The sequence below is a fragment of the Astyanax mexicanus genome, chromosome 16, assembly GCF_023375975.1.
Source record: "Astyanax mexicanus isolate ESR-SI-001 chromosome 16, AstMex3_surface, whole genome shotgun sequence".
Taxonomy (NCBI): Eukaryota; Metazoa; Chordata; class Actinopteri; order Characiformes; family Acestrorhamphidae; genus Astyanax; species Astyanax mexicanus.
This window is the reverse complement of record NC_064423.1, coordinates 1217261-1232929: the sequence shown is the minus strand read 5'-3', so window position 1 is coordinate 1232929 and position 15669 is coordinate 1217261. Positions and strand designations below refer to the sequence as shown.

General features: G+C 39.7%; 1 protein-coding gene across 1 annotated transcript in view; it reads left to right on the top strand.

Annotated features, from left to right (window-relative positions):
* Window positions 1-15669, top strand: part of ptk7a (protein tyrosine kinase 7a) — a 44351-nt gene that overhangs the window by 17278 nt on the left and 11404 nt on the right. The window contains exons 3-15 of the mRNA XM_049465675.1: window positions 932-1034; window positions 1836-2020; window positions 2516-2663; window positions 2745-2875; window positions 4406-4672; window positions 5587-5723; window positions 7062-7197; window positions 8379-8498; window positions 9633-9782; window positions 11269-11413; window positions 12077-12204; window positions 13280-13471; window positions 13563-13712. Of these exons, the coding sequence (XP_049321632.1) occupies window positions 932-1034; window positions 1836-2020; window positions 2516-2663; window positions 2745-2875; window positions 4406-4672; window positions 5587-5723; window positions 7062-7197; window positions 8379-8498; window positions 9633-9782; window positions 11269-11413; window positions 12077-12204; window positions 13280-13471; window positions 13563-13712 (1992 nt within the window). The remainder of the gene's footprint in view (window positions 1-931; window positions 1035-1835; window positions 2021-2515; window positions 2664-2744; window positions 2876-4405; window positions 4673-5586; window positions 5724-7061; window positions 7198-8378; window positions 8499-9632; window positions 9783-11268; window positions 11414-12076; window positions 12205-13279; window positions 13472-13562; window positions 13713-15669) is intronic.

The following is a 15669-nucleotide window of genomic DNA, read 5'->3' as shown; positions in this document are numbered from 1 at the left end:
GAGTACTCTTCGTTTTTGTGTTGGATAGTTTATTTATAAGTGCTGTTTCCACTCCAGCAGTTTTACAGCGGTTTTCACAGTGCTGTGGACAGAAACCCATAGAGTAGAGTTAATGCACTACACACTCACTTATTTCACACTAAAACTGACCGATGTTTAAGATGTTTAAACATCTTCTGGGCATTTAACAGTCCCACGTTCAGCTGCTTCTAATATTGATGATATGTAAAAAATGGAAACAGGAGCCGTACCCACAGGAAGCAGAAAGGGATGCCATCGCAAAAATTAGTCATTGACTAACTGAGAAAAATAGCAGCAGATTAGACGACTATCAAAGTAATCATTTGTCCCCCCACCATTGTGAACCCCTGTTAATGTTTGGTCTCGTCCTTATGCCAGTTTGCTACTGCATAACTGAGTACTGTTAGGGGGGCATATAAAGGCCCCCTAAACTTTAAGTTTAAATTACAATGTCTGGTCACTGTCTAAGACATTTTGTAAAGTCAGTTAAAAGTCAGGTCTGGTCTAATGGTGAGTGCAATGTATGGCTTGATTGGTGGGTACAGTAGATGGCGCTCTCTCCCCACATCACTCCTAGGGTGATGTCCACAGCACAGGGCGTCTGTGAGCTGATGTATCAGAACCAAGTCGCTGCGCTTTCCTCCAAGCGTTAGCGCTGTAATGCTGCATCAGCAGCAGCTCGAAAAAAGAAGCGGAGTCTGACTTCACATGTATCAGAGGAAGCATGTGTTAGTCTTCACCCTCCTGGTGTGTTGGGGCATCACTAGTGATAGGGGGAGTCCTAATGAGTGGGTTGGTGTAATTGGCCATGTAAATTGGGGAGAAAATGGGGAAAAATTAGAAATAAAAAAAAAATGAACTGGTAAGAATGTCTCTCTCTTGATCACTCTCTGTCTCGCTCTCTCTCCAGGGTTAGAAAGCGGTGGGGTAACTCTTCAGAGTCCAGCATCTCAGGCTGATATTAAGAGCTCCTCCCTTGTGACATTACGCTGTAACATTGATGGACATCCACGGTGAGGATTTTTTTTTTTCTCTGTCAGAACAGGCTCCTTCCTACCTGCACTCACTCCTGAAGGCTTACGCTACCTCCCGGCCGCTGCGCTCCTCCAATGAACGTCGCCTCGCTTTTCCAAACATTCACACAAAGCAATCCAGACTGTTCTCATACAGAGTTCCCCAATGGTGGAACAAACTACCTTCTACTACCAGATCAGGAGAATCTCTTGCTATCTTTAAGAGACTCCTGAAGACAGAGCTCTTCAAAGAGCACTTACTGTCCTAACACCTCTAACTAATTAACTACTTCTAACCCCATTTCCTTCTTCCCCTCCTTCACTTCTCTATCCCTTTATTTCCCTTCGACCTCCTTTAAGCCCTATCTAAAAATGGGTTATCTAAATTCCTATTACTTTGTACTTCATTATTGTAAGTCGCTTTGGACAAAAGCGTCTGCCAAATGAAATGTAATGTAATGTAATGTAATGCATTACAGAATTACAGTATATTGGAAAAAAACGTGATTGAAAGTTGTCCGTTTCGCCATTGAAACCTATGGGGATGGGTGGGGTTACACAGCTTTCTGCAACCGAACAGCAGGGGGCGCCCGACCTGCGGTGGCTTCACTTTTGAGAGACGATGCTCAAATTCCAAACTTGTTTGAAATTCACCTCTGTAATCTTACGCACTCTTACTTATTTCCACAGTATATAACTGAGTTTGTCAATACCGTATTTCGTCCTCCATGACCCTGTAAGAGTTTGTAGTGGGAACATAATGAAGGTCCTCACTGACTGAACTCTTTCTGAATCCTCCAGGCCGTCCAGTCACTGGTACAGAGATGGAGATTCGCTGGCAGAGAAGAACCTGAAGATCAATAATAAGGAGAGAACTCTGACTCTCCCCAGCGCCAGCCCGGAAGATAACGGCCTGTACTACTGCTGCGCCAAAAACGCTGTGGGCCAAGTGTGCAGCAGCGCCAACTTCACTCTCAACATTATAGGTGTGTGTTTATATAGATTTATTTCTGTTTGTCTGTGTGTGTGTCTGCCGGTCTGTCTGTGGGTGTGTTTGTGTGTCTCTGTCTTTGTGTGTGTGCTTTTGTCTTTGTCTGTGTCTCTGTCTGTGTGTCTCTGTCTGTGTGTCTCTGTCTGTATGTCTCTGTCTGTGTCTGTGTCTCTGTCTGTGTGTGTCTCTGTCTGTGTGTGTCTCTGTCTGTGTGTCTCTGTCTGTGTGTCTCTCTGTCTGTGTGTCTCTCTGTCTGTGTGTCTCTCTGTCTGTGTGTCTCTCTGTCTGTGTGTCTCTGTCTGTGTGTCTCTGTCTGTGTGTGTCTGTGTGTGTCTGTGTGTGTCTCTGTCTGTGTGTGTCTGTGTGTGTCTCTGTCTGTGTCTCCGTCTGTGTCTCCGTCTGTCTCTTTGTCTTGTAAACATTTTTCTCTGTAAGACTATTTGGTCTGTAAGAGGACAGGGCCTTAGTAACCTCCTATCTCTCTTCTTAGATAAGAGCTACCCTCAGCCTGTGGTGAAGCCAGAGAGTCTGGTGGTGCTGAAGAATGAAGAGGCCCATTTTCACTGCCAGTTCACAGCAGAGCCACAGCCTACCTTAGAGTGGTACCATGAGAACGAACTGATCACCAATAAGAGCCGGTATGTTTAATAATAATATAGAGAATAAACCAATTTCTGCTCCGTCTCTTCTGGACATGCTGACTTCTTCTGTTTCCACAGTGTGTTTCTACTGAGCAACGGCTCGCTCTTCATCAGCCAGGTTAAGCAGCGCAACACCGGGCGCTACAGGTGTGTGGCTCAGGGGCCCCGCGGCCCTCCCGTCTCTCTGGAGGCCTTCCTGAGACTCGCTGGTAAGATTACACTTTTTGGGCCCTAGACAGAGATTACTCCTACTTGTAAACTATATTTTCCTTTCAGTGGAAAATCTCCATTTAAAATACAGTGTATTCCAAGGCTAGGCTAAATCCCTGTTTGGGGAAACTGCCCCCAAAGGACTAAAGCTAGTCCTGGACTACTCTAGTGCTGCAGCGATTAGTCACCATAATAGACAATATTGATTCAGAAAATGTATCTACTACACATTTAGCTGTTTCTACTGATAGAGACGGCAGATAGAGGATAACCATCGAGCCACACAGTCTTCAAATTCCTGGATAAAAGACCAGAGAAAGCTGTTACCCATACACTATCTGTGAAACACTATTACGCAACCTTTAGACTTTGCATAAAATATTTCTGTTTATTTTTAATAGATTACTTTTGCTTTAATTTGTATTCTTTACAGGACCAATATGTAAGTTATTTTCAGTAGATAGACAGACAGACAGACAGACAGACAGACAGACAGACAGACAGACAGACAGATAGATAGATAGAGTGAATTAGTCCAGTCTTTGGTGTGTGTGGGTGTAGGGTAGAATGGAGGTAGTGCAGTTGAACACAATAGACAGTGAACACCAGTTGATGTGCATAAAGTGAGGATAACTGATGTCAGCCATACAGAAAGTGCAAATACACAGTTATATTATAATTTAAATTTAGCAGTGCAAAAGATACATAAACAGTAGATGAACTAGTGAATGAACTGCTAGTGCAAAACAGGGTAGACCGGTAAAAATAGTGTTATAGGCATCAGCAAGCCTGACAGTGTGTCTGCTGAGATAAGGGGTGTGTCCATGTGTGGCCAGAATTGCCGGAATAAAAAAGTGTCACCGAGTCTTCAGTTTGCTGTGCTGAGAGGAGTTGAACAGTCTTATGGCCTGAGGGACAAAAGACTTTCTGAGTCTGTCTGTGGAGCAGGACTGGGACAGCAGTCTGCCGCTGAATGAGCTCCTCTGCCTGGTGATGGTGCTGTGCAGAGGGTGGTGAACATTGTCCATGATGTTCAGCAGCTTGCTGAGGGCTCTCTTCTCCTCCAGCTCTAATCCCAGCACAGAACCAACTTTCCTGTTCAGCATTTTGATAAGGATGTATCATCAGATATTAAGGAAATTTTCTTTTTTATTGTGATTACATTTATTGTATATTTATTGTTACTTTAATTTATCAAGTAACAAGTAATAAGTATCATAGTTGTGTTTCACAGCTTGTTATTTTAATTTGCTGTAGGAACTTATATTATATTAGGACAGACTGAAAAACAGAGTGACCCTTATGTGTGCAGATTTGAGCAGGTGAAGTACAACATCCACTTAAACAGGACCTGCACTCATAAGAAGCAGACATAGAGAAAAGTGCAACAAAAAACAAAAGTTAAAACTTAGTTCCAGCCCTAGAATACACAGCTTTTTGAAAGGAGATTCCTCTATTTTCTTTAATGGATATATCAGAATTTTGGCAGTAATCAGTGTCTTTTTCTCGCTTTCTTTTGTTATAATCAGAAATTGACGACATGATTGAGCGTCAGTCTCGAGTTTTCACTGCGGACTCCCTGGAGAGGGTGTCGTGCCGTCCGCCCCGCGGGCACCCAGAGCCAGAGGTGTGGTGGGAGCGGGAGGGTCAGCGGGTCCCTGTTGAGGGGCGGGTCTATCAGGACGAGCTGGACCTGGTCTTCAGCCCTACCCGCGGAGAGGATTCAGGCACGTACACCTGCTTTGCTCAGAACAAGGCTGGCCAGAGGAAGCAAGAACTGACCGTCACAGTTGCCAGTGAGTACACCTTCCTTGTGCGCACACACACACACACACACACATATTATGGTTGTAATGCTGCTGTAGTCTTTCACACTGTTTGACCAAGCGTTACAAGAATGTCTGTTTAACCTGATTTACCTCCGCACACAACTCTATCAGCACACCAGGCCACTGCTCAGTATTTATACAAAAAAAAAAAAAAAAAGAGACCTCTTAAAAAGGACGAGTTTCTTTGATTTTACCTAATTTAAAACCTCTGGAAGATGGATGATCACAAGCCATCAAACCAAACTGAACTGCTTAATTTTTTGCACCAGGAGTAAAGCAGCATAAAGGTATCCAAAAGCAGTGTGTAAGACTGGTGGCGGAGAACAAAATGAACAAAATGTATGAAAACTGTGATTAAAAACCAGAGTTATTCCTCCAAATTTTGATTTCTGAACTCATAAACTTGAACTTTTTTTTGTATTATTTGAGGTCTGAGAGCTCTGCATCTTTTTCTTATTTCAGCCATTTCTCATTTTCTGCAAATAAATGCTCTAAATGACAATATGAGAAAAGGGAGTAATGTTGTCCATTTTACTCAAACATATACCTATAAATAGCAAAATCAGAAAAACTGATTTAAAAACTGAAGTGCTCTCTTAAATTTTTATATAAAAGTATAAGTATATAATAAAAGTAAGTCCAAAATGAGTGTGTTTGAATTACTGTAGAATATTTAAACAATTTATATGTGTTTGCATCATGTTTTAAGATAACAAAGAATAAGCCTTTGTAAATCTACAGATCAACAAATGTGGCATACAATTATTTTATTATTTGAATAAAATCATTAGTCATATAAATCCTGGGATAATGTAGCGTCCTTTAAAACCAGCTGTGCTCAGGCTGTGTTTATCCACTGATGCTGATGTCTTTTATTCTAGCTGCACCTGAATGGGTTCAAAAGCCAGAGGACAGCCAGCTGGAGGAGGGACATGCTGGATATTTACACTGTCACACCCGTGCCACACCTAACCCTGAGGTCATGTGGTATCGAGCAAATCAGCCAATCAACAGCGAGGTAAGCTATAGAACAAGATTACAAGAATATGTAGCCTCATAGATAAAGATGATCAGCACGCAACAACACGTCAGCAGAGCCTCAGCACAGTAAAACATTACATTCATTATTTTATTTACATTTAAATATCCACTATAAGAACTTTTGTCTGCAATTAATCACAGAATTTTGTCATGATTAATCCGATTTTTTTTTTTTTATCAATTGACACCATTAATTTATTCATTAGTGTCACAATCTAAACTTTACTGCTATCTGTGTGTAGACACTGTTGTTTTGTGCTGCACTTGATTCACTAAATAAGGAGTAAGGAGAACTATTCATGTGTTGTAACATCAGAGTTTTTCATAAATCTTTAAGAAATTTCTCTACTTAGAAAATGTTTTTTTTTTTCTCAGTTTTGGTGAATAAAACGGATTGTTGTTTTTTTTTTGATTATATACGGAAAATGCTTTCAACAAACTGAGGCAACAATTTTGTTTTTATTTTTATTTACTGTTTTTTGTGTTACTTTATCAATATTCTCTTTTCATATACACATTTTTGTTGAAAGCTCATAATTATGAAGTTTATTTGTTAATAGTTTGTATGTTTTGTCTGTCGGATCCCAGGAAGAAAAGCAGCTAATGGGGATCCAAATAAATAAAAAAAATATTTTACTTATTTTTTCTCACTTATATTCTAGTATCAATTAGGGGTGGGCAATATTTTATCGTGTACAATATATCGTGACACAGAAATATCTTTATTAAAAATCCATATTGTGATAATAGGGCTGTTCTGTCTTAAAAGTAGTCTATTATTTACTGTGAAGCTTTAGGTGTATTTATTGTATAATTATTTTAGTTTGCAGTTTATATGCATGCACTAAATATTCTGCAATATTATTTGCTGCATTATATTATTTTATGCTATATTATTTATTTTGCCACATTATGATTATGCTGTTATACTCTTATACTATATTCCTGAAATGAATGAATTATTTTAGTTTTCCTATTTCGCCAAGTATATCGTTATCACAAAAATACCCTGAAATATCGTGATATTATTTTAGAGCCATATCGCCCACCCCTAGTATCAATCTTAATTCTGAACTGAACTTGAGTATATGTTAAAGATGATTGTTATACTTTATCACTATTATATGAAAAGCATATTAGCCTGCTTAAACTTGTAATGTTTGAGGTCTTTTCCCCATTTTCTGCTGATCCAGGCTCTACTGGTTCCCTCTAATGTACGAATACCTCTGATGGGTTTTTAAGAAACAGCAGACGTGATGTAGAGCTGTGTAAGAGCTCAGATCTGAGACTGACCCGCTGTCTGTGTGTTTAACAGGACGTGCGTTTTAAACAGTATCCTAATGGAACTCTGCGCATCAACAGTGTGGAAGTGTATGACGGCCACAAGTACCACTGTGAGAGTAGAAATGAAGCTGGCAGCGTGAACGCCCACGCCAAAGTCACTGTTTTAGGTAAGGTGTGTGTGTGTGTGTGTGTGTGTGCGTGTGTATATTAGGGGTTGTAAAAAATATAAGTATTATGATGATATTTTGTGTTGCAAAACTGTATCAGTTTTTTAAATAAACAGTGTTTAGATGTAAAGATTGGTGTCAGTGGGATGTAGGTAATCACTGTTCTGATTGGATAAAAGTAAACTTTTTTTTAATTTAGATTTTATAAATATAATAGTATGTTTTAAACTAGGGGTGTGACGAGACACTAATATGACGAGACGAGACACGATTTAAAAATAAAATAAATAAATAAAAACATCAAAAATGAAAAATTGAAAACTAGAGTTTTATTTGACATAATCAAATAACTCAAACTTAACAGATTGGTTTCTCTCACATTTATTCTATAAGAAATAGAAATAAGAATAAGAATAAAAAATAAAAATAAAACTTTTCTAGATCTTATATAGTGCAAACAATAAGTGCAAACCACAACCAGTCATATTAAGACTATGGTTTGTGTTTTTTTCTCCTAAATCTCTTGTAATTCAACTATTCATAACCATAATCAGTCATATTAAGACTATGCTTGAAGTGAAACAGAGACAGAACATGTTTTTAAATACAGTACAGAGCTAAGGGATTAGTACAGCTGTCTATGAAACAGTCACGTGTAGGATTTACTTACAGTATTTATATATGGTTTGTATCTTGTTGGTCATTCTGTTACCGTTTATTGTTTCCACTGGAGCCAAAATGCAGCCAGACATACAACTTAAAAGTAGCAGAAGCATCTTCTATACAAATACCTGAATTTTCCTCTTCTGCTGAGAGCTGCTCTCACTGCTCAGACACCACACTCACTGCTATCACTACTGTGTTGCCAGATCCCTCTTAAAAAGTCCACACTTAACTTTTTTTTTCCAGTGAGACAGATTTAAGCTTGACGAAATATATCGTGCCACGATATCTCCTCACACCCCTATTTTATACTATGACAGATTCCTTAAATTGGAATGTTACATTTGAAATATAAAATGATTTCTCCTTAATTACAGTATCAGTATATTGTATTGTACTACAGTGTATTGTATTAAACCCCCCCTGTATTGTGATTCGGGTCATATTGCAGAGTTCTTGTCAGTACACAGCTCCAGTTCTTGTGGGTGTGTTTGTCTGATCTTTGCTGTTCTCTTCAGAGCGTCTGAAATTCACGCCGACGCCGCAGTCGCTGCAGTGTCTGGAGCTGGATAAGGAAGGCAGTTTGCAGTGTTCTGCCAAAGGCCGTGTGACTCCCACCATCCACTGGTCCAAAACTGGTTTGTATGATATTACATGCTTAGACTTTAGAAGTCTTTCTGATTCCTTTTAAAATACTGAGATTCTGTCACTGGTACAAGAGCTTTAGTGGTTATTTTACCTATTTAAGTTTGCATGCTAATTGTAGCTATTTTCAGTGTTTAAATAGGTTAGAAATGTCTGGGATATAGATGTATGTTATTTTTATTTATTAAAATCAATTTTGTATTGATTAATGTATAATAATAATACAGAGAAACTGCACTTTGTGCAGCTTGACTACACTGCACACAGTTAACAGCAGCTGCTCTTCAACTGTTGGAGGAATAAAACTCAAGCATATTAATAATACAGCCCTGTCCAAATGATGTTGTAGAAATATTAGAACTAAAGAAGCAACATGATTTTTTTATTATTATTTTTTTATCCATCTCAAATAGTTTAATCTAGTGCAGTTTTCTGAATCTGAAATGCTGATATTGATTTATTTTTATAAATAAAATGGATGTCCCGATCACATCAAGTCATTTAATTGCCAATACCATGTCCCTATCTGATACTTTGGCATTGCAATAAAATATAAATAAAAAAATATATATATATTTTTTATTATTATTATTGTTATTGCAACAGAGGTATCAAAATACAAAAATAACAATTTTAATCAAACAAGTACTAAATAGCCATTTGTGTTAATCAGCCATAAATCAGTTTTGATAAACAGAACGAGTGATCGCAAACATGAGGAACCAGTGTGAGCACAGCATGGAAATTCTCAATGCTGCATGTAGTAGACTCTCTATAGTAAACTAGTGAAGTAATAACATAACATTGCATTTTTGATCCCGATTTCAATCCTATGAAACAAAGACCAACCCTGATTTCTGATCACGTGATTGGATCGGGAGCATCTCTGTAAAAATGTATAGTTTAAGTTCTCTGATACGTTTTTAAGATATAAGTTTTTAGTCTCATCACCCAGAACTTGCATGAGTACAGTATGTGTGCGGGCATATAAAAAAAGAAGCTTATAGCACTTTTATTTTTAAATTTAGTGGCAATATCTCTTACATGACCCTTTTTAATGTCACTGTGTGTCTGTGTGTGTGTGTGTGTGTGTCTGTGTGTGTGTGTGTGTTTGCTGCTATCTACAGATGGCAGAGAGATTTCAGCGAGGGTGGAAAGGAATGGAGGCGTGCTGCACTTTTCCAGAGTGACGCGGGAAGATGTGGGAAACTACACCTGTCTCGCCTCCAACAGCCTGCAGGGAGAGATCCGAGCCGTAGTTCAGCTCAACGTAGCCGGTAAAACCCCAAACCTCACGCTCAGAGATCCACAACCCTTAAAATGACCTAGGGCCTCGTACTAAGACTTTAGGTACCACTTTAAAATAAGACTACCTTTATAAATGGTTTACAGTTAGTTTATTAATGGTTACTAATTAGGTTGTAAATGCCTTAAAAATGCCAGTCATTGTTGCATACCCTTTCTACGTATGTGTTATAGCTGATTATTAATGATTTTTAAGGCATTTACAACCTTATTAGTAACTATTAATAAACTAATTGTAAACCCTTTATAAAGGTAGTCTTATTTTAAAGTGGTACCGGAATTTTTACTTAAATGTTGTGTAAGCTCAGAGCAGAAAAGTTCAGTACGCACAAAGAAATCCAGATGTATCAAACCGTGAATAAGCAGAATCCGACTAATCCGTCTAGCACTATTTGGTCTGGTTAAAACAGACACTGGTGCATTTGTACCCTTAAGTGCAGTACAATAGAGCATGTGTGAGAATACATCCCATAGAAAACACTGTGTTTAAAAGTGCACAGGCAATTTTTTTGCGTTCTGTGTTAAAGTAGTTTCATACTGTACAGATATACGGATATACACACTGAAACACAGAATCATCTCACTATATTTACTTTCTTGCTCCCGTGTCAGACAGCTCTGACCAATCAGAGGAGAGACGATGTGCTCGCGTGGTTTATTGCTGCGCATTTTGGTGTGTTTAGGTTTTTATGCCTGTGTGAAACCAAACCAAACAGAGGTAGAAACGCTTCAAATAAACAAACTGATCAACCAGAGAAACTAAAAAACCAACAGTTTTTTAGTTTTTTGAAAACACCGTTAATCACTCCACCTTCTCCCCACAGATAATAACATGCTAATTATATATATATTATAAGCAGGCCTTGGAATATTCTTATTATTTAAAAAAAATAGTGAAGAAAAGGAACTTCACTGATAGTGAATCGGAGGTTTTACTGTCGGAGGAAGAGGCCAAAAAAATATATTTTATTTAGTTCTCTGTCCTCCAGGATAAACAATAACTGCAGAATAGTAAATGAACACACTTCTTAAAAATATCTGTAATACTTATCAGCATTAATGCTGCCTCTTACCTTTTTATATATGAGCTATGATGTGTTGTCCTGCTTGAATGGCACCTGGGTTATCCTGTGCATTGCTAAGATAGGTGCATTAAATATCTTATTATATGCAATTTCAGTGCATCGCCTCCAAGTGTCGCTAACTGACAAAAACACATTAGAATTTTATGTGCGCCTGAAACGAAACTGATGTGGGAGAACGCACACCAAACACGCCCAAGTTAAATTTAATAAATCTGATGATGAGCGTTTAATGTTGCCTACGCAAAGTTTTGTACGTACACAACTCTAGTACATGAGGCCCCTGGATGTGCTGCGGTTCACCCTGTTTTGAGTTTATGCTGATTTTTTATTCTGTACGCTGAATAGTGTTTCTCTTCCTCTCTCCATTAATTAGTGTATGTGGTCTTTAAGCTGAAGCCGGAGAACACCACTGTTTACCAGGGTCACTCTGCCATACTCCACTGCCAGGCCACTGGAGACCCTTCTCCCATCATCCAGTGGAAAAAGAAAGACAAATTTTTTGAAGCAAACAAAAGCAGGTAAAACATTGTTTGTGTATTGTGCACATTAGCTTTACAAAGCTGTATTACACCTGGTATTATATTATCGTGCCTTTTATCTGTCTGTATGTGAAAAACAATGACCTACTGTGCAGTTTTTAAAAAACATCAAAAACAAAATCACTGGTCCAGCAAGTGCTGCTACTATTATCGGGAGATTGCTGGTTCGAATCCCGTTCATGCAGCTTGCCATCAGCTGCCAGAGCCCTGAGAGAGCACAATTGGCCTTGCTCTCTCTGGGTGGGTAGATAGCGCTCTTTCCCTTCATCACTCCAAAGGGGATGTTGCTGTGCAAAAGGCGTCTGTGAGCTGATGTATCAGAACCGCTGAACACGCTGTGATGCTACTCTGCAATGTTGCATCAGCAGCAGTTTAAGAAAAGGAGGTGGCCGACTTCACATGTGTTGGGGTTGGGAAATTACTAGTGATGGGGGAAGTCGTAATGAGTAAGTTGGGTTTGAAATAAAATGTAGAAATAAATATGTTAATAATAAATAAGAATCACTGCATTTTTAGGTTTTGATCATTTAAACAGTACCAGCACTACTAGGTCTTTGGTCTCTGGGTCTGTGTGTCTCATGCATACAATTTTTCAGATCAGATCATCAACCTGTAACTACCTGTAACTGTATGTGTGTCCAGGTTTCAGATGATGCCCAATGGTTCTCTGGTTATTCATGATGTTGTGATGGAGGACACTGGCAGCTACACCTGTATTGCTGGCAACAACTGCAACATCGCGCACACGTCTGCAGAGCTCTACGTTGTTGGTGAGTTATCACTGAACTGAACGCACTGTGTAAAAGGCTTTTAAACCCCTCTCAGACCTGCCAACATGCATGCATTTTAAGTAACGGTCAGGCGTTTTGACCTCCTAGTATGCTTGTGAAATTTCATGTTCTAAAGTTCCTGTATCAGAGATTCAGAGTGCAAGTTTTGCTATAGCAGCAGCTCTTTACTAGGGGTGTCACGATTTCGATATTTCATCAAAATCGATCAAAATGATGTCATGGTCTCGAGCCTCAAAGTCAAAAAGAGGATCGACGATTCCTCCCTCTAAACTACACAAATGGTGCAGCACACTGTAGCGACGCCGCGGACATTGTGACTGCTGAAAGAGCAGCTCTTTCACATTCTCATCTTCTTAAAGAAAAACTTCAAAATATAAAAATAACAGTTGTTTTGTCTAGCCTCAAATATGTTCATAGTTTTGGTACCTTAAGGAGCATCTTTCTCTCAGATAAAGTTAATAATATATCTTTATTAAAGAAAAAAAACTTCTCATTCTCAGGGACTGAAAAAGTCTTAAAGTCTTATTTTTCATGTTTAACTGTTATAGTAGGATAGAGTTCAGTTTGTTAAGGCTCTAATTGTTCTATTATTTTGTACATGACTGTTCCTGTATTTTTTTATTATTTATTTTGTTATGTTGCACATTGCTGTTTTAATAGTGCACACTGCTGCTACCAAAAAAAGCCACTAGATGGCATTACATATATATCTTAATTAAATTATTTAAATTTGATCATTAGTGCCTAATGTGGTGTATTACAGATCACTTGTATCACTTTGCATCACTTATATCAAGCCCACCTTTTGAAATAAGATATTGTAAAATTCATGAATCAAACCAATGACTGACCATAGACTAATCTAAAACTGGCATAGGCCTCTCTGCTGTAAAAAAAAGAAAAAAGAAAATCGAGAATCGAATCGTGACTCTAAAATCGGAAATAAAATCGAATGGAGGATTTAGAGAATCGTGACACCCCTAGTACGAACCCAGTCAGCAAGTGGTTTGCTGAGTTTTGCTCATAATGCTGTGTATTGTGTGTTTGTGTACAGAGAAGCCCGTGCAGCACTCCATGTCAGATGAGGAGAAGGCTCCCTATAAGATGATCCAGACGATTGGCCTGTCAGTAGGCGCGGCTGTTGCTTACATGATCGTTGTGCTGGGCCTCATGTTTTACTGCAAACAGAGACGCAAAGCCAAGAGACAGAAGGGTGGAGATGAGCCTGAAATGGAGTCTCTCAATGGTGTGTTAAACCACAATTAATAAAAATTAAAAATGAACAGTGGCTTTCTGGATGAGGCATCATGCTAATACAGATGTGATTGATTCTATAGGAGGTGCAGTGCAGCAGAATGGCCAGACAACAGCAGAGATTCAGGAGGAGGTGGCTCTAACTAACATGACGTCCACTGGGAACAAACGCCACAGTACTCATGACAGGCTGTACTTCCCTCGCAACGGCCTCCACCCAATCACCACCCTGGGTACTGAAATAATGTTACTTATACATGCTGTAGTTCTGGCTGTCCACCAGTGGCGGATGCTGGTCTTTCAGGGAGGGAAGCTTAGTTTCGGCCTACATCTTAAAATGTGTCGCTTTATTTATCGTAAATTCTACCCTCCCTGAGACCCCCGTGGGGACCCGGGGTAGAATAGGTCCTCGCCCCCTCTGACGCTCGTAAAAGGCGGGCAATGAGGCGCCTTGTTTGCCGTGAGGTGCGACCCGTGTCGGCGGAGAAAGGGATCCTGGTGTTTGAGGGGACTGGTGGCTGAGGCTGCCATTTCTCCAACACGTCACTTTGGCCCTGACTTCGCCTAGACGAGAGGTTGGAGTGGCCCGCTCCAATCAATCGGCTGGTCAGGACTTGCCTTGGAGTTTCTCTCGAAGGCGCTGGCTGAGGGTCAATTGGGTAGCTTTACAAATCTAATGTCTGCCTGAGTATACCGTTCCTATATCCCTGGTGCAGAGCTGCTGGATTTCCGCGGCCTGAATCACCCCCCAGTTGGGCTCCGAGGTGGGTGGGGAGTAGGACCGATGAATCTTTGTGTTTTTCGATATGGATAAAACAACAGTTAAACGGAAATGTATAGATTTAGATAAGACCCATGATCACTGTGTTGCTGGTCTTACAAGTATAGATAATTGGCAGCGGTTCATCCTTTTGGAATCGCTAACTCCGGACTATCCTCTGTCCAGACTTTCGCCCTTTGCAATTCAGAAGTCAATCCAAAGTATTGCAGGTACAGTTAGGAGTGTGAGAAAGTTGAGATCAGGTCAAATCTTGGTTGAATGTGACAAGAGAATTCAGGTTGATAATTTCCTTTGTATCTCAGAATTTGTGGGTGTTAAATGCAGAGCTCAGTTACATCCCTTCTTGAACAGCAGCAGGGGTGTGATTCGCACTAAAGAGCTAGAGGGGATGGAAGAAGCAGAAATAGAGGCTGAATTGGAAGGACAGGGAATTATTAAAGTTAAGCGGGTAATCATAAAAAGGCAAGATACGACTATTAGAACAAATACGTACATAATCACTTTCAATCGACCTACCCCACCAGATAAGATAAATATTGGATACCTAAGAACTCCAGTTGATTTGTATATCCCAAACCCATTACGGTGTTATAAATGCCAGAAGTATGGGCATGGTGCTACAAACTGCAGAAATGGCAGTATCTGTTACAACTGTGGTGAGGAAGATCATGGACCTGGATGCCAAAATCCACCAAAATGTGTGAATTGTGCTGGTTCACACAGTGCTGCAGCCAAAGACTGTCCAGTATGGCAAAAAGAAAAGGAGATACAAAGAGTTCGACATCATCAAAAAGTCAGCTATGTTGAAGCAAGGAGAATAATTGAAAATCTTCCGGTTTTCAGGATGGAGAAAACATTTGCTGAGATCACCAAAGTTAAGAAAGTTATGAGTAGGGAGATTCAAACAAATTTGACCTGGATCAAGGATGACAACCCAAAGGTAGTGACCTGTATCAAGGGATCTGCTGATAAACCGAAGGTTGAAAATGTAGTCCGTAAAACGGATGCAACTGAAACAAGAGGCAAGACAAAGAAAAAAGCAGCCACACAAGTTTCCACGAGTCTAGACAGCGACAAAAGAAAAGACGTTGTAAGAGATGTTGAAATGTTAGAAGCCGCAAAGCCCAAAACCCCGCAGTCCATCCCCAAGGACCAAACAACGGACTAACCCATTAATTCTCCCTAAATAACGTCCCATAGTAAGATCATTCAATGGAACTGTCGAGGTCTTCGAGCTAATTTCGCAGAGATTCAACGCCTGACAGCAGAAATAGACCCAGTCGCCTTTTGCCTGCAAGAAATCAAGATAAATACATCTCTTATTCCCCCTTTAAAGGGCTACTCAACTTACTTACCCAACATCCAGGCCATTGCTATCCGGATTTCCCTTCACAAGACTATAACCTTAT